The 13558-nt window shown below is 42.6% G+C and overlaps 1 protein-coding gene across 1 annotated transcript in view; it reads right to left on the reverse strand.

Annotated features, from left to right (window-relative positions):
* Nucleotides 1-13558, reverse strand: part of ppp2r5a (protein phosphatase 2, regulatory subunit B', alpha isoform) — a 165822-nt gene that overhangs the window by 53067 nt on the left and 99197 nt on the right. Inside the window, exon 5 of the mRNA XM_078229829.1 lies at nucleotides 7557-7687. Coding sequence (XP_078085955.1) covers nucleotides 7557-7687 — 131 coding nt within the window. The remainder of the gene's footprint in view (nucleotides 1-7556; nucleotides 7688-13558) is intronic.

Here is a 13558-nt window from a genome sequence, read left to right on the forward strand (position 1 = left end):
TTTCACTGTTTGGAATGCCTGCAGTCCTATGTTGTAGTTGCACCAAGTTAGCATCTCATTTTTATGTTTGTCTGGTGCTGCTCATAGCATGCTGTCCAGAGGATTTTCTCTCCTGTCGGTCTCCTCACCACCTGCTGCAGGCCTAATCTGGCACACGTCCTGCACAACTCAACCAGTTGGGAGTGGTACTAATCAAGCCACTTTTGGTGATGGTCACTGAAATTTCCCAGAGTACATTTTGTGCCCTTGCCACCTTCAATGCTTCTTCTCAGTGGTGTTCAACATGTAGGCGTATTGATGAGGGAGGATGGTAAGCGGCAATTAGCAAGAGTTTCCTTGTCTATGTTTGACCTGATGACATGAAACTTCATGAGTTAATGTTGAGGACTCCAAGGGCAACTCCCTCCTGACTGTATACCACTGTGCCACCATCTCCGCTGGATCTAACCTGCCAGTGGGACACGACATATCCAGAGATAGTGATGAGAGTGTCTGGTACATCAGTTGTAAGCTACGATGCCGTGAGTACAACTGTCAGACTGTTGCCAATGTCCCAGTTTAGGCACAGGGGCCCAAATCTTAATAAAGGAGGACTTTGCAGTATTGACTGGGCACGCTGTGTCACTGTCATTTCCACTGCCTGTGGCGATGCTTCGTGGTGAGTCTGGCTGTATTCCTTTGGACTTTTCTGTGGTGGTTTGGTACAACTGAGTGGCCTGTGAGGTCACTATTGGTCATGGATACAGAGGCTAGCCTTTAATCCCAGATTTATTAAGTAATTGAATTGAATTTCCACCAGCTGTGTGGTGGGATTTGAACCCATGTCCCCAGAGCTTTAGCTGGGCCTTTGGATTGCTGGTAAGTTTTTAGTGTCTGCGGTTACTAATAAAATTAGCACTATGCATTTTAAAAGCCTTCTACTTAGTATTTAAACTAACTTGGCAGGGAGAGGGGCACTCGGATGAAGCATTAGAGAAGACATGTCAGATGCGAGAGAAACAAAAATTAGAATAAAGAGCAATTCAGAAATAGGAATGGGGTGGAAATACAAGCAGACTAAGACAAATTAGAATGCATGTATGTAAACGCATAGAGCGTGGTGAATAACGTTGGCAAACTGCAGGCACAAGTAACCATGTGAGACTGATATTGTGGCAAAAGACCTGGCTCAAAGGAGGGGAGGAATGGGCACTTAATAATCCTGTCTACAAGGATGGACAGAGAAGGAAAGAAATGAATTAAGGAACAATAGTAAAATTGGGTGCAAACTATTGGACACCAAGTAATGGGAAGTTTGTAGAGAAACAAATTTGTTGGCAAATTTCATTAAGTATAGAATCATACAATCCCTACAGTGCAGGAGGTCATTTGGCCCATTGAGTCTGCACCGACCACAATACCACCCAGGCCTGATCCCCATAACTCCACATATTTACCCTGCTAATCCCCCTGACACTAAGGGGCAATTTAGATCTTTGGACTGTGGGAGGAAACCGGAGCACCCGGAGGAAACCCACACAGACACAGAGAACGTGCAGACTCCACACAGACAGTGACCTGAGGCCAAAATTAGCGATAATGGGGGAATTCAATCACCCTCAAATAGATTCGGAAAATAACAGTATATAAAGCAAAGACCGATGATGGAGGAAGCAGTGATGGATTTTATAACTGAAGTGGAACATATTTCAATGGGTGAATATTTGGAAAACCGATTCTTAAAAATTCATTCACACTATTAGAGTATTGATAGCAATGCCAATATTTACTGCCCATCTCTAATTCTCCTCACCAAGGCACCTTCTGAAGTCTGTGTGGTGAACCTATTCCCACAATGCTATCAGAATCTGTACAGTGTAGAAGGGAGGCCCGTCCACCCATCGAGCTTGCACCGACAACAATCCCACCCAGGTCCTATCCTGTAACCTCGCGTATTTACCCTACTAGTCGCCCTGACACAAAGAGGCAATTTAGCATGGCAAATCAACCTAACTCGCACATCTTTGGAGTGAGAAAGGAAACCAGAGCACCCAAAGGAAACCCACATGGACACAGGGAGAACATGCAAACTCCACACAGCCAGTGACCTGAGGCCGGAATTGAACTCAGGTCCCTGTTGCTGTGAGGCAGCAGTGATAACCACTTTCAGTTAAGGAATCCCAAGATTTTGACCCAATGACAATAAAGGAAGGGCGACATACTTCCAAGTAAGGCTGGTGTGTGACTTGGAGGGGAACTTGCAGGTGCTGGCAGCCTCATCGGTTTTTGCCCTTGTTCTTCTAGTTGGTACAGGTTGTAGGTATGGAAGGTGCCGTTGAAATCTTGGTGAGTTGCTACAATGCATATTGTAGATAGTAAACACGAGCCACATTTTGCCAGTGTTGGAGGGAATGAATGTTTAGGGTGGTGGATGGAGTGCCAGTCAAGCAAGCGGCTTTGCCCTGGATATTGTCAAGCTTCTTAAATGTTATTGAGGCTGCACTCACCCGGGCAGGCAAGTGGAGAATATTCTATCACACCTGTATCTTGTAGGTGCTTTAGCGAGCCAGGGGCAGAGTGACTTGACACACAATACCCAGCCTTTGACTTTCTTTCATAGCCACAGTATTTATGTGGCTGTCCCAGTTAAGTTTCTGGTCAAAAGCGAGCTCCAGGATGTTGATGGTTTCAACAATGATAATGCCATTGAATGTCAAGGGGAGTTGTTTTAGACTTTTTGTGGTTATTGGCTGGCACCTGTGTGATGCACAGTTCCTGAGATTTATCAGCATAAGTCTGAAAGTTGACTGATCTTGCTGCATGTGGGCATAGACTGCTTTACTATCTAAGGAGTGGCAAATTAAGCCAAACACTGCAATTATTAGTGAGCTTCCCCACTTCTGACCTGATGACGGGCAGATCATTAAAGGAGGAAAAGGACTTTAACAAAGAGGTTGTGCTGGATCCTTGAATGGCATCAAGATAGATAAGTCGCCGGGTCCAGATGGGATGTACCCCAGGTTACTGTGGGAGGCGAGGGAAGAGATTGCAGAGCCTCTGGCGATGATCTTTGCGTCGTCGATGGAGATGGGAGAGGTGCCAGAGGATTGGAGGATTGCGGATGTGGTTCCTATTTTCAAGAAGGGGAATAGGGATAGCCCAGGAAATTACTGACCGGTGAGTCTAACCTCAGTGGTTGGTAAGCTGATGGAGAAGATCCTGAGGGACAAGATTTATGAGTATTTAGAGAGGTTTAGTATGCTCAAGAATACTCAGCATGGCTTTGTCAAAGGCAGATCGTGCCTTACAAGCCTGGTGGAGTTCTTCGAAAACGTGACTAAACACATTGACGAAGGGAAAGCGGTAGATGTGGTTTATATGGATTTAGCAAGGCGTTCGATAAATTCCCCCATGCAAGGCTTCTAGAAAAAGTGAGAGGGCATGGGGTCCAAGGGGCTGCTGCCCTGTGGATCCAGAACTGGCTTGCCCAAAGGAGGCAGAGAGTGTGTATAGATGGGTCTTTTTCTAATTGGAGGTCGGTCACCAGTGGTGTGCCCCAGGGATCTGTTCTGGGAGCCTTGCTGTTTGTCATTTTCATAAATGACCTGGATGAGGAAGTGGAGGGATGGGTTGGTAAGTTTGCCAATGACACGAAGGTTGGTGGGGTTGTGGATAGTCTGGAGGGATGTCAGAGGTTACAGAGGGACATAGGATGCAAGACTGGGCAGAGAAGTGGCAGATGGACTTCAACCCAGATAAATGCGTAGTGGTCCATTTTGGCAGGTCAAATGGGATGAAGGAGTACAATATAAAGGGAAAGACTCTTAGTACGGTAGAGGATCAGAAGGACCTTGGGGTCCGGGTCCATAGGACTCTGAAATCGGCCCCGCAGGTGGAGGAGGTGGTTAAGAAGGCGTATGGTGTGCTGGCCTTTATCAATCGAGGGACTGAGTTTAGGAGTCCGGGGATAATGATGCAGCTATATAAGACCCTCATCAGACCCCACTTGGAGTACTGTGCTCAGTACAGGAAGGAGGTGGAAAAGATTGAAAGGGTGCAGAGGAGATTTACAAGGATGTTGCCTGGATTGAGTGGCATGCCTTATGAGGATAGGCTGAGGGAGCTCGGTCTTTTCTCCTTGGAGAGACGTAGGATGAGAGGAGACCTAATAGAGGTATATGAGATGTTGAGAGGCATAGATCGGGTGGACTCTCAGAGGCTTTTTCCCAGGGTGGAAATGGCTGCTACGAGAGGACAAGGGTTTAAGGTGCTGGGGGGTAGGTACAGGGGAAATGTTAGGGGGAAGCTTTTCACACAGAGGGTGGTGAGCGAGTGGAATCGACTGCCGTCAGTGGTGGTGAAGGCAAACTCAATAGGGTCTTTTAAGAGACTCCTGGATGAGTATATGGGACGTAATAGGATGGAGGGTTATAGGTAGGCCTAAAAGGTAGGGATATGTTCGGTACAACTTGTGGGGTCGAAGGGCCTGTTTTGTGCTGGAGGTTTCTATGTTTCTATGGAGCTAAAGGTGGTTCAGCCTAGAACTGAGGAACTCGTGAAGACAATCCTGGGGTTGAGATTATGGGCCTCCAAAATCCACAACTATATTTCTTTGTGCTAAGTACAAATCCAATCAGTGTCCTCACCTTGTTTTTCAAATGACTTCAATTTTAAAATTGTAAGAAGCATATAGTCACGAAGGGGGGGACTTGGCCTGAGTGAGACAGAGACTGGGTTGAGTACATTTGGTTCAAAGAGGCGAGCAGCCTATGGTCATCTGGGGTTATGGCAACTTTTCCTTCAGTGATAGTGGGGGAACAATATAGTCAGAGATTGACACTGTTCTTTCCAAAAAAAGAGTGCCAGTCCATAAATGGTGTTGCCTGCCTTATGCCAGTGTTCAGGACATCTGCTCAGGGCTGGAGAGGAACTTTCAGTGGGAGGAACAATCATCGTAATCAATGTCAGTACCAACAACATAGGCAGGACAAAGGACATAGTTTGAGGAGTTTAACAACAAATTAAGCAGCAGATCCTCAAAGGACATAATCTCTGGATTACAGAAAACCCGACCAGGCCTGCTAACACTTGGATCATAAAAGGACTGATGTAAACATTCTTGTTATTTTGTTAATAGCCTAAGTCAGAATTTGTATGTGTGTACATCCACACACTTTCTTTAAAGAGTGTTTTTGTTGAGTTTGCACTTCAATAATTACATTGTGAATAAGTGTTTATCCTTTCTTCTGATTTAAACTGTTATGTGAATTATTAAAAGTCACAACACACAAAAGGGTTTAAAAGACGAAATATGTATCTTGTTGTGAACAACTGAGAGGTGAGGGAAAAGGGTAAAAGTTATCTTACATCATCACACCACATTCATAACAGGTGGTGGGTAGGCTCTAGAAACTGCAGAGCCCTTAGAATCCCCAGAATGAAGGAGCTGCAGCGTGGTGTTGCAGGTAGGGGAAAAGAGAGGGCATCTCCATCTTATAATTGAAAAATGGCCACAGCTGGCAGGCCACCATTGTAGAGGACAAAAACAAAATACAGCCCATTTGGGAAGGGAATGAGAATTTCTGAGACAAATTTGTAACTTTTCTTCAGGTATTCCATTAAGAGGACAGTCAGAAAAACAAACTAAACCATAACATGGCAATAATCTACATGCAATATTTGAATAAATGCACATAAGGCAACAATGTGTTCTGCACTAGTAATTGTTTTGTCAAATTCAAATTTACAGTGAAATCTAAGATAATTAATGCAATATAGATACAATACTGCATTTTTAAAAACAAATACAGCATACGAAATGGGAACAGAAGTAGGTCACTTGACCTCAAGCCTGCTCTATCATTCAATAAGATTATGTGATCTGATTATGGACTAAAGATAAAAAATCTGTCTAACTCAGTCTTGAATATATTGAATAACCCAGCCTCCAAAGCTCTCTGACTTAGGGAATTCCAACAAATAATGACCCTCAGAAGAAATTCTCCCCTTGTTGCATGGGTACTCTGGTTTCCTCTCAGTCCCAAGATGTGTAGGTTAGATAGATTAGCTATGGTAGTTGTGTGGGGTTATGCGATAGTAAGAAGTCTCACAACACCAAGTTAAAGTCCAACAGGTTTATTTGGTAGCAAAAGCTACAGCAATAGTGGCTTTTGCTACCAAATAAACTTGTTGGACTTCTTACTGTGTTTACCCCAGTCCAATACCGGCATCTCCACGTTATGCGATAGGGCACGGGAGGGGGCCTGAGCAAGATACTCAGAGTCAATGCAGACTCAATGGGCCGACTGGCCCCCTTCTGCACTGTAGGGATTCAATGAAGAAATTCTTCCTCATCTAAGATTTAAATAGGCAATGTTTCAATAAGATCGCATCTTATTCCTCTAAACTTCAATTCACATAGACTCAACCCTATTCAACCTCCCCTTATAAGCCAACCATTCATCTCAGCAATCAGCCAGTGAACCTTCTCTGAACAGCTTCCGATATAAGCATATCCCATCTCAATAAGGAGGCAAAACTGTACAGTGCTTGGGGTGTCTCTCACACAACTGCCCTGTGCAGTTGTAACACGACTTTCATGCTTTAAACTGCAATAAAGGCCAACATCTATTGGAATTTCTAATTAATTACTGCACTGCATGCTGATTTTTTGAGATTTATTTATGTGGACACCCAGATCCCTCTATACAGCAGCATCATTGTCAACAATTAATAGGGCAAAAACAAAAGATAGCTTAAAACTATAGCCTAGCAATGCTGCTGCACAAAACTGACCAGGCAGAAGTAACATTCTTGCATTACTAGGATGTGACTGACAAGCTGGAGGTGCTCATTCACAAAGAGGCAGTACACCCATCAGAAAGTGGAGGAAAGTCAGCTCGTGTGGACATCTGCACCAGACCTATGATAATTGTGGAGAAAGAAGTGGGAGAGGAGATTGAGAAGGTGCAAGGGGTATCCTGCAGAGGCCCATAGTTGCCAAAAGTAACACCACTGCTTCTCTTGGCTGCATTTTCAAGTAAATAAACATTTTTAAAAACTTGCCTTTTTGGTGACAGTCTTTAGTGGTTTGTTTAGGGATTTTGCTGCTTTCAACTGATCACAACAGGATGGCCCATGCCGCAGTCATTATCAAATTTCATTAAGCAGCCAGAAAAAGGCATTAGGACTTCTAATTGCACGGATACAACACTGGTTTCAGCAGCTACCGTGGATGACTCCAGAATGTCCTAATCAATTTGTTATGTAGTGTAACACTTGCACACGTCTTAATGAACCTTCATCTGCAAAAGAACGAACTTTCACTACTCTATGCTCGTTGAAAACTACACAGAATGTCAACTCACGAATCCCAAAGGGAGCCACCAGTGAACAGGACTGAAACAATTTCAGACCAAAGATTTCACTCAATTTGGAGACTTCCTACATTTTAAGTCTATAGAATATCTATTTAAAAAAAGTATATTTCACATGGTTGTCACTGCCCTTTATAGCAATTTATACATCCTCGCTGCACTGGAAATCTTTACCAAACAGAAATGAAACCATATTATTACCGTAGAAAAATGTTATTGATCTGTTTCCTGATGAACGCCCGTAGTCCGAGGAACTTTCCATAAATACGATGCAGAACTGTTTTCAAAAAATCCCGTTCTCGTGGATCCTCACTATCAAACAACTCCAAAAGCTGGAAATAAATTTTTTTTGAGAAAAGAGAGACAAGGTCTTCAATTAAGATGCTCTTATAGTTTGAAAATATCTTACCAGGTCTTTTAGGTTAGCAGAATTTGTTTGCTCATACTGAAGAGTTAAATAATTCTATTTGTATTGCCAAGCAATATCTCTTTTCAACATTTCTTTGATCAGGTTAGATACCTACAAATTTATACTGCTGTTCAACAGCTGAAAAATATAGAATGCAAGAATGCATGAAAATTTCTTTAAAAATATATAATTCTGGATGCAAGTGCAAATAGATTATAACATACAGTAAATTAAATCATTTCTTGAATAATGTAAAAATTGTCACTTTACACTTAATGCCAACATAATCTTTCTTCATTCATCAATAACACTAGATTGTCTGCTGTTCGGTAGAAGCAAGATAAGTGAAATGCCAAGTAAAATGACTCATTGATGCAGGGCACCATGGGGTGTTATTTATTTTGCACCATTATATGAAGGTATGTTTTACTGACTGAATTTAATGAAACTGATCCTAACTATTGCTCTACATGTTTACCTTCCTTGTCCAATAAGCTTGACAATTTATCAAATCTCACCTAGTGGTAATCCAATCTGTCACCAGATTTAAGAGATACAGGGGACACAAGTAACGTGTTCAACATTACAAGAGGATACTTGTTACATCCCCAAGTTATGCTAAAGTAGAGCAGTGAGTCCAATCCTGAAAAATTGAGATGCACAGATTACTTGTATGGGAGCATGGCCATAATTTTTCAAAGCCTTAAACGTAAACCCAGCTCACAATTCCTGTACATGATCCCTATGCTCATCACTGCCATCTCACATAGTCAGAGATGTGTTATAGGATGGCAGCAGAATTCTTGTCATTTGCCAATCACTGGTGCTGAAAGGAAAATAATGTGATAGGACCTTTAGAATTGTAAATGTTAAATTGAGAAGCTGATATAGTTGCATCATGGCCACATTTTCACCAAGTGCATGTATACACACTTGTTAATTCTGCCTTAGCAACTGTTGTCCAATTGAGAGAGATTGCAACCATTCACATTAGATCAACAGTGCAGGGAAAAGAAGATGAAAAAACTAACACATTGAAAATAATATTCCAGTTTGTAGGTTTAACAAAAATCAAAGTGATCTTACTTTTACAAATCACAATTGAATAAGTTGATCTCAGCTAGAGTAGGATGGCACCCAAGATGACCCTACTTTCCTGACCCCAAACAGAATGGTTTTTGAATATATTCAGTGTATAAGTTGACTCTGATCACCCAATTTCCAATCAAGACATGCTACACTCAAATTGAGTCTGATTATTAATGCATCACTACACAAATGGATGTTTTACTGCCTTACTTTAAAAGTGGGTGCAAGAGACCAAGCAGACAATGTGGGCTGTGTTGCAAAGATGTGCCAGAGTTCAAGACATGCCTACACAGAGCAGACCCTGTGCGGCAAGCGATAAAGATGAGAACCACTCACATCCATAGTCCACTTTTATACTAAACATTTATGTTGTCTCCCAACCACCCCATTTTTTTGAAGGGATTTTGAGGTTCCAAACATCATCTTATATATAGACATTTACAGTACCTCCAAGTTTTATCTTCCTGCACCCCTTTAGAGTTGTACCTATATTTTACATTGCCTTTCCTTGCATCACTTCAGGTATTACGTTTTACCTGCCTCTTGTAGTTTATCACAACCTTCCCCCAGTCTGAAAAACAACCAGTTAGGACTACTGTTTTTTGACACAGTCAACTTTGTAGCCACTGCCCTATTTTTCCATGGATTTTGACTTGGCTGGCAAGCCTAGTTAGTGACACTTTATCAAACACTTCTTGGAAATTCGTGTACATCACATCAACTCCATCTGTTACCTCATCAAAAGTCAGTTAAACACAATTTCCCTTCAATAAATCCATGTTAGCTTCCTCTAATTAATCCATACTTGTCAAAGTAGCATTAAAGAAATCTTCTTTTATGTTAGATGTGTTACAAATATAAAGTTTAAAAGTGTGCTACTTGGGACAGTCTGGTTAATTTAAGGTGACATGGAGTAGTGAATTATGTGACCTGCGCCAAATCCTACTCGACTACAAACTTGGGTGGTTTGGCTGCATTGGGGATAGGGGAGCCCCAGTTTGTCTTATTGGGAAGCAGGTGTAAGATGTTCAAACCTGTGGACAGTGGCAAGAGCATCTACGATGACTGGGTAGACCATTAGTCTCCAAGTCTTAGAGAGGTGTTAGTCATGTCAGGTTTTATAAACAGTTACAAGTTAAACTGCCTACTAAATTACTAAAGTTAAAGTATATTTAAAGTTTATCTAAAGTTTATTTATTAGTCATAAGTAAGGCTTACATTAACACTGCAATGAAGTTACTGTGAAATTCCCCTAGTCGCCAAAGTCCAGTGCCTGTTCGGGTCAATGCACCTAACCAGCATGTCTTTCAGAATGTGGGAGGAAACCAGAGCAGCTGGACGAAACCCACGCAGACACAAGAGAACGTGCGAACTCAACAGAGAGTAACCCAAGCCAGGAATTGAACCCAACTCCCTGGCGCTGTGAAGCAGCAGTGCGAACCACTGTCCTACCATGCCGCCGTAACTACAATAGTTGGGGATCCAGAGATACATGATTAGCATTTCTAGATTAATAAAAGGCCATGTGATTTGCACCATCGTGGAAATTTACTTTGAGAGAAGTCCAGAGCAAGTGATTGCAATCACAGCTTAGACTTAAGATATCACTGAACCTGACAGAAGCAACTCAGTCAGCAAAAATGATTGGGGGGGGGGGGGGGGGGGGGGGGGGCGAGCGGAGAGGGGGGGGGGGGGGGGGCGCGGCAGGGCCAGCCTGAGAGCGGCAGGGCCAGCCTGAGAGCGGCAGGGCCAGCCTGAGAGCGGCAGGGCCAGCCTGAGAGCGTGCGCGAGAGTGACATACTTGTGATCTCCCCCCCACCATACAGCCGATCTACTTGTGGTGCCTTTTATCTGGTTCTGGCTGCATTCCGTAGAGGAACCATCATCCCCACCTGCATTCAGAAGTCAACACCAGTTTGCAAATGTGATGAACTCCAGGGACTACTGCCAAGACCTCCTTGACAGTTGCTTCTTCCAAGACTGACTCTGCAACCTTAAGTGGAGGGGTGATCATCTCGACAAATGTGTTATCCACATCACACTCACTCAAATACACAGCAGTGATACCATCTACCACTCAAGCTCCTCCAGCTGACAACAATTCCTACATGTGATTTTCCAAGACAAAAGGAATGTTCTAGAGTTCTCACCTGGAACTGATGTGCATTTAATCAGTAGTGGAAACCTCTGGACATGACTGCCATAAAAGCTGCATCTTCTTTTCGGCTGTCATGCTCGCAAGTACCAACTATCCCCCATTCTTGCCAACTGGAAAATTGGACGACTTTGCCAATTCAAAATACCAAAATTAAGGAGGATATGCTATACTTAACATCCACATGTCAGCGCTCATACATGTTAAATATTCTGGGATAAAAATACAATCCACTGCACTATCTTTTTAGAAAGATCATAGAAAACAAAAAGCAAAATCAGATGAATATAATTAACCAACAGGCCTTTGTTTGGATGAATATTAACATATATTTGATCCCAGTTTGTTCAAAGCCAAAGATTTTGTCTCCTAAAACCAGCATGTGGTGCATTATACAGCCCAATGCAGATTAAATGTTTAATCTAGTGAAAGCAATGTGTATGTGAACAAGATCAAAACAAGATCAAAACAAATCGTTACACTAATTATTTATGGCATATTAAAATTATACAGTGTCCATGTCCACAAAAAGTAAAACACTGAATGAAATAAAAAGAGAAATGCAAAATACTTCATCTTTGTACCATGAAAAGCTAAAATCAGGGCATTCAACGACTAAAACTGTGCTCACTGGTTTCTCGCTCAGGCTACTGACAGATCTTGAATGTTGTCAAGTGTTTCCAGATATCAGCTGCAAGTAATCTGGCTTTCATAACACTGTATCCTTAACTGACAACTTGTATTTATTTGGTGAGTGACCATTCTGATCATGACCCTTACAATCATAAAAACTTACCAACCCAAATTACCATGTAATGGATTTGGGTTCAAGGTAGTTGCCTTCTTGGGCTTCACTGGTAGCAATTATTTCTTCAAACAAACATCATGTACAGCTTTAATGGGATCTTGCTCACAGTCCCTCTCCATACTTGAAAGATAGCATGGTCAAAGGGTATAACAATAGCATCAACTTTCTGAACTAGAAAACCTGATATTTCATAGTGTTAAACTAGGTAGGTAAAGCTTGGTTTACATCATTAAGGTGCTTTATTCCAAGCAAGGTAAAAGTACAGATCAAAAATTGTGATCAGATTCATATAAAACTTGGATTCACAATGATACAAAAATATCAAATGCTGAAAATTAAATTCTGTCCAGAATTCCACAGAACCTCCTCCTACACCTTTTGCTTGGGACTGTTGGTGTTTGAATACAAATTTTGATGTTTGAAGTATTTCTCATGGTGTCAAAAGCTTGTCCTGCTCACAGACTGACACAGATCAAGTGTTTCCCAATATAACTCAGGTATTTCTTTAAGAACAAGGTTCAAGTCAGAAAAGTGATGGAAAACTCGCGCTGGCCGAGATGAGTGCAGCCACAACATTCAAGAATGTTGACATCATTCATGACAAAGCAAAGAGAAAGGGAGAGTGAAGGAATAAAGGAACGGTAGCACAGTGGTTAGCACTGCTGCTTCACAGCTCCAGGGACCTGGGTTCGATTCCTGGCTTGGGTCACTGTCTGTGTGGAGTTTGCACATTCTCCTCGTGTCTGCGTGGGTTTCCTCCGGATGCTCCGGTTTCCTCCCACGGTCCAAAGATGTGCGGGTTAGGTTGATTGGCCATGCTAAAAATTGCCCCTTAGTGTCCTGAGATGCGTAGATTAGGGGGATTAGTGGGTAAAATATGTAGGGATATGGGGGTAGGGCCTGGGTGGGATTGTGGTCGGTGCAGACTCGATGGGCCGAATAGCCTCTTTCTGTACTGTAGGGTTTCTATGATTTCTATGAAAAGGAACTAATTAGAAAGGAGAAAATATAAACAGAAATAATTGGACAGAAGTAGATTTAGTTAAGCCAAGCGATACTTAATTTCTGCCCATGAGCAATGAACAAAGAACAATACAGCACAGGAACAGGCCCTTCGGCCCTCCAAGCCTGCGCCGCTCATGTGCCCAACTAGACCATTCGTTTGTATCCCTCTATTCCCAGACTGTTCATGTGGCTATCTAGATAAGTCTTAAACGATCCCAGCGTGTCCGCCTCAATCACCTTGCTTGGCAGTGCATTCCAGGTCCCCACCACCCTCTGTTTAAAATGCGTTCCCCTGACATCTGTGTTGAACCTTGTCCCCCTCACCTTGAACCTGTGACCCCTTGTGTTCGTCACCTCCGACCTGGGAAAAAGCTTCCCACTGTTCACCCTAACTATGCCCTTCATAATTTTATACACCTCTATTAGGTTGCCCCTCATCCTCTGTCTTTCCAGGGAGAACATCCCCAGTTTACCCAATCACATGCTAGGAAGCATGTTGCTCCTGCTATTATAAAACAGAACTCAACTCTGTCACAGGTAATTTCTGCTTTTATTTTTAAAGCTTAACAGTTGGCGCAGCAGCAAAATGAAGATGACAGTATGTTTAAGAATTCTGGAGAGAAAAGGAAGATGAGAGATGGGGTAGTCGTTTGCAAGGGGGGGGGGGGGGGGGTGCGTGGGTGCTAATGGTGGTTTAGAAATGGCAGGGAGCAGTGGAAATCGAATGATTTATAATG

Source organism: Mustelus asterias, chromosome 15, assembly GCF_964213995.1.
Source record: "Mustelus asterias chromosome 15, sMusAst1.hap1.1, whole genome shotgun sequence".
NCBI lineage: Eukaryota > Metazoa > Chordata > Chondrichthyes > Carcharhiniformes > Triakidae > Mustelus > Mustelus asterias.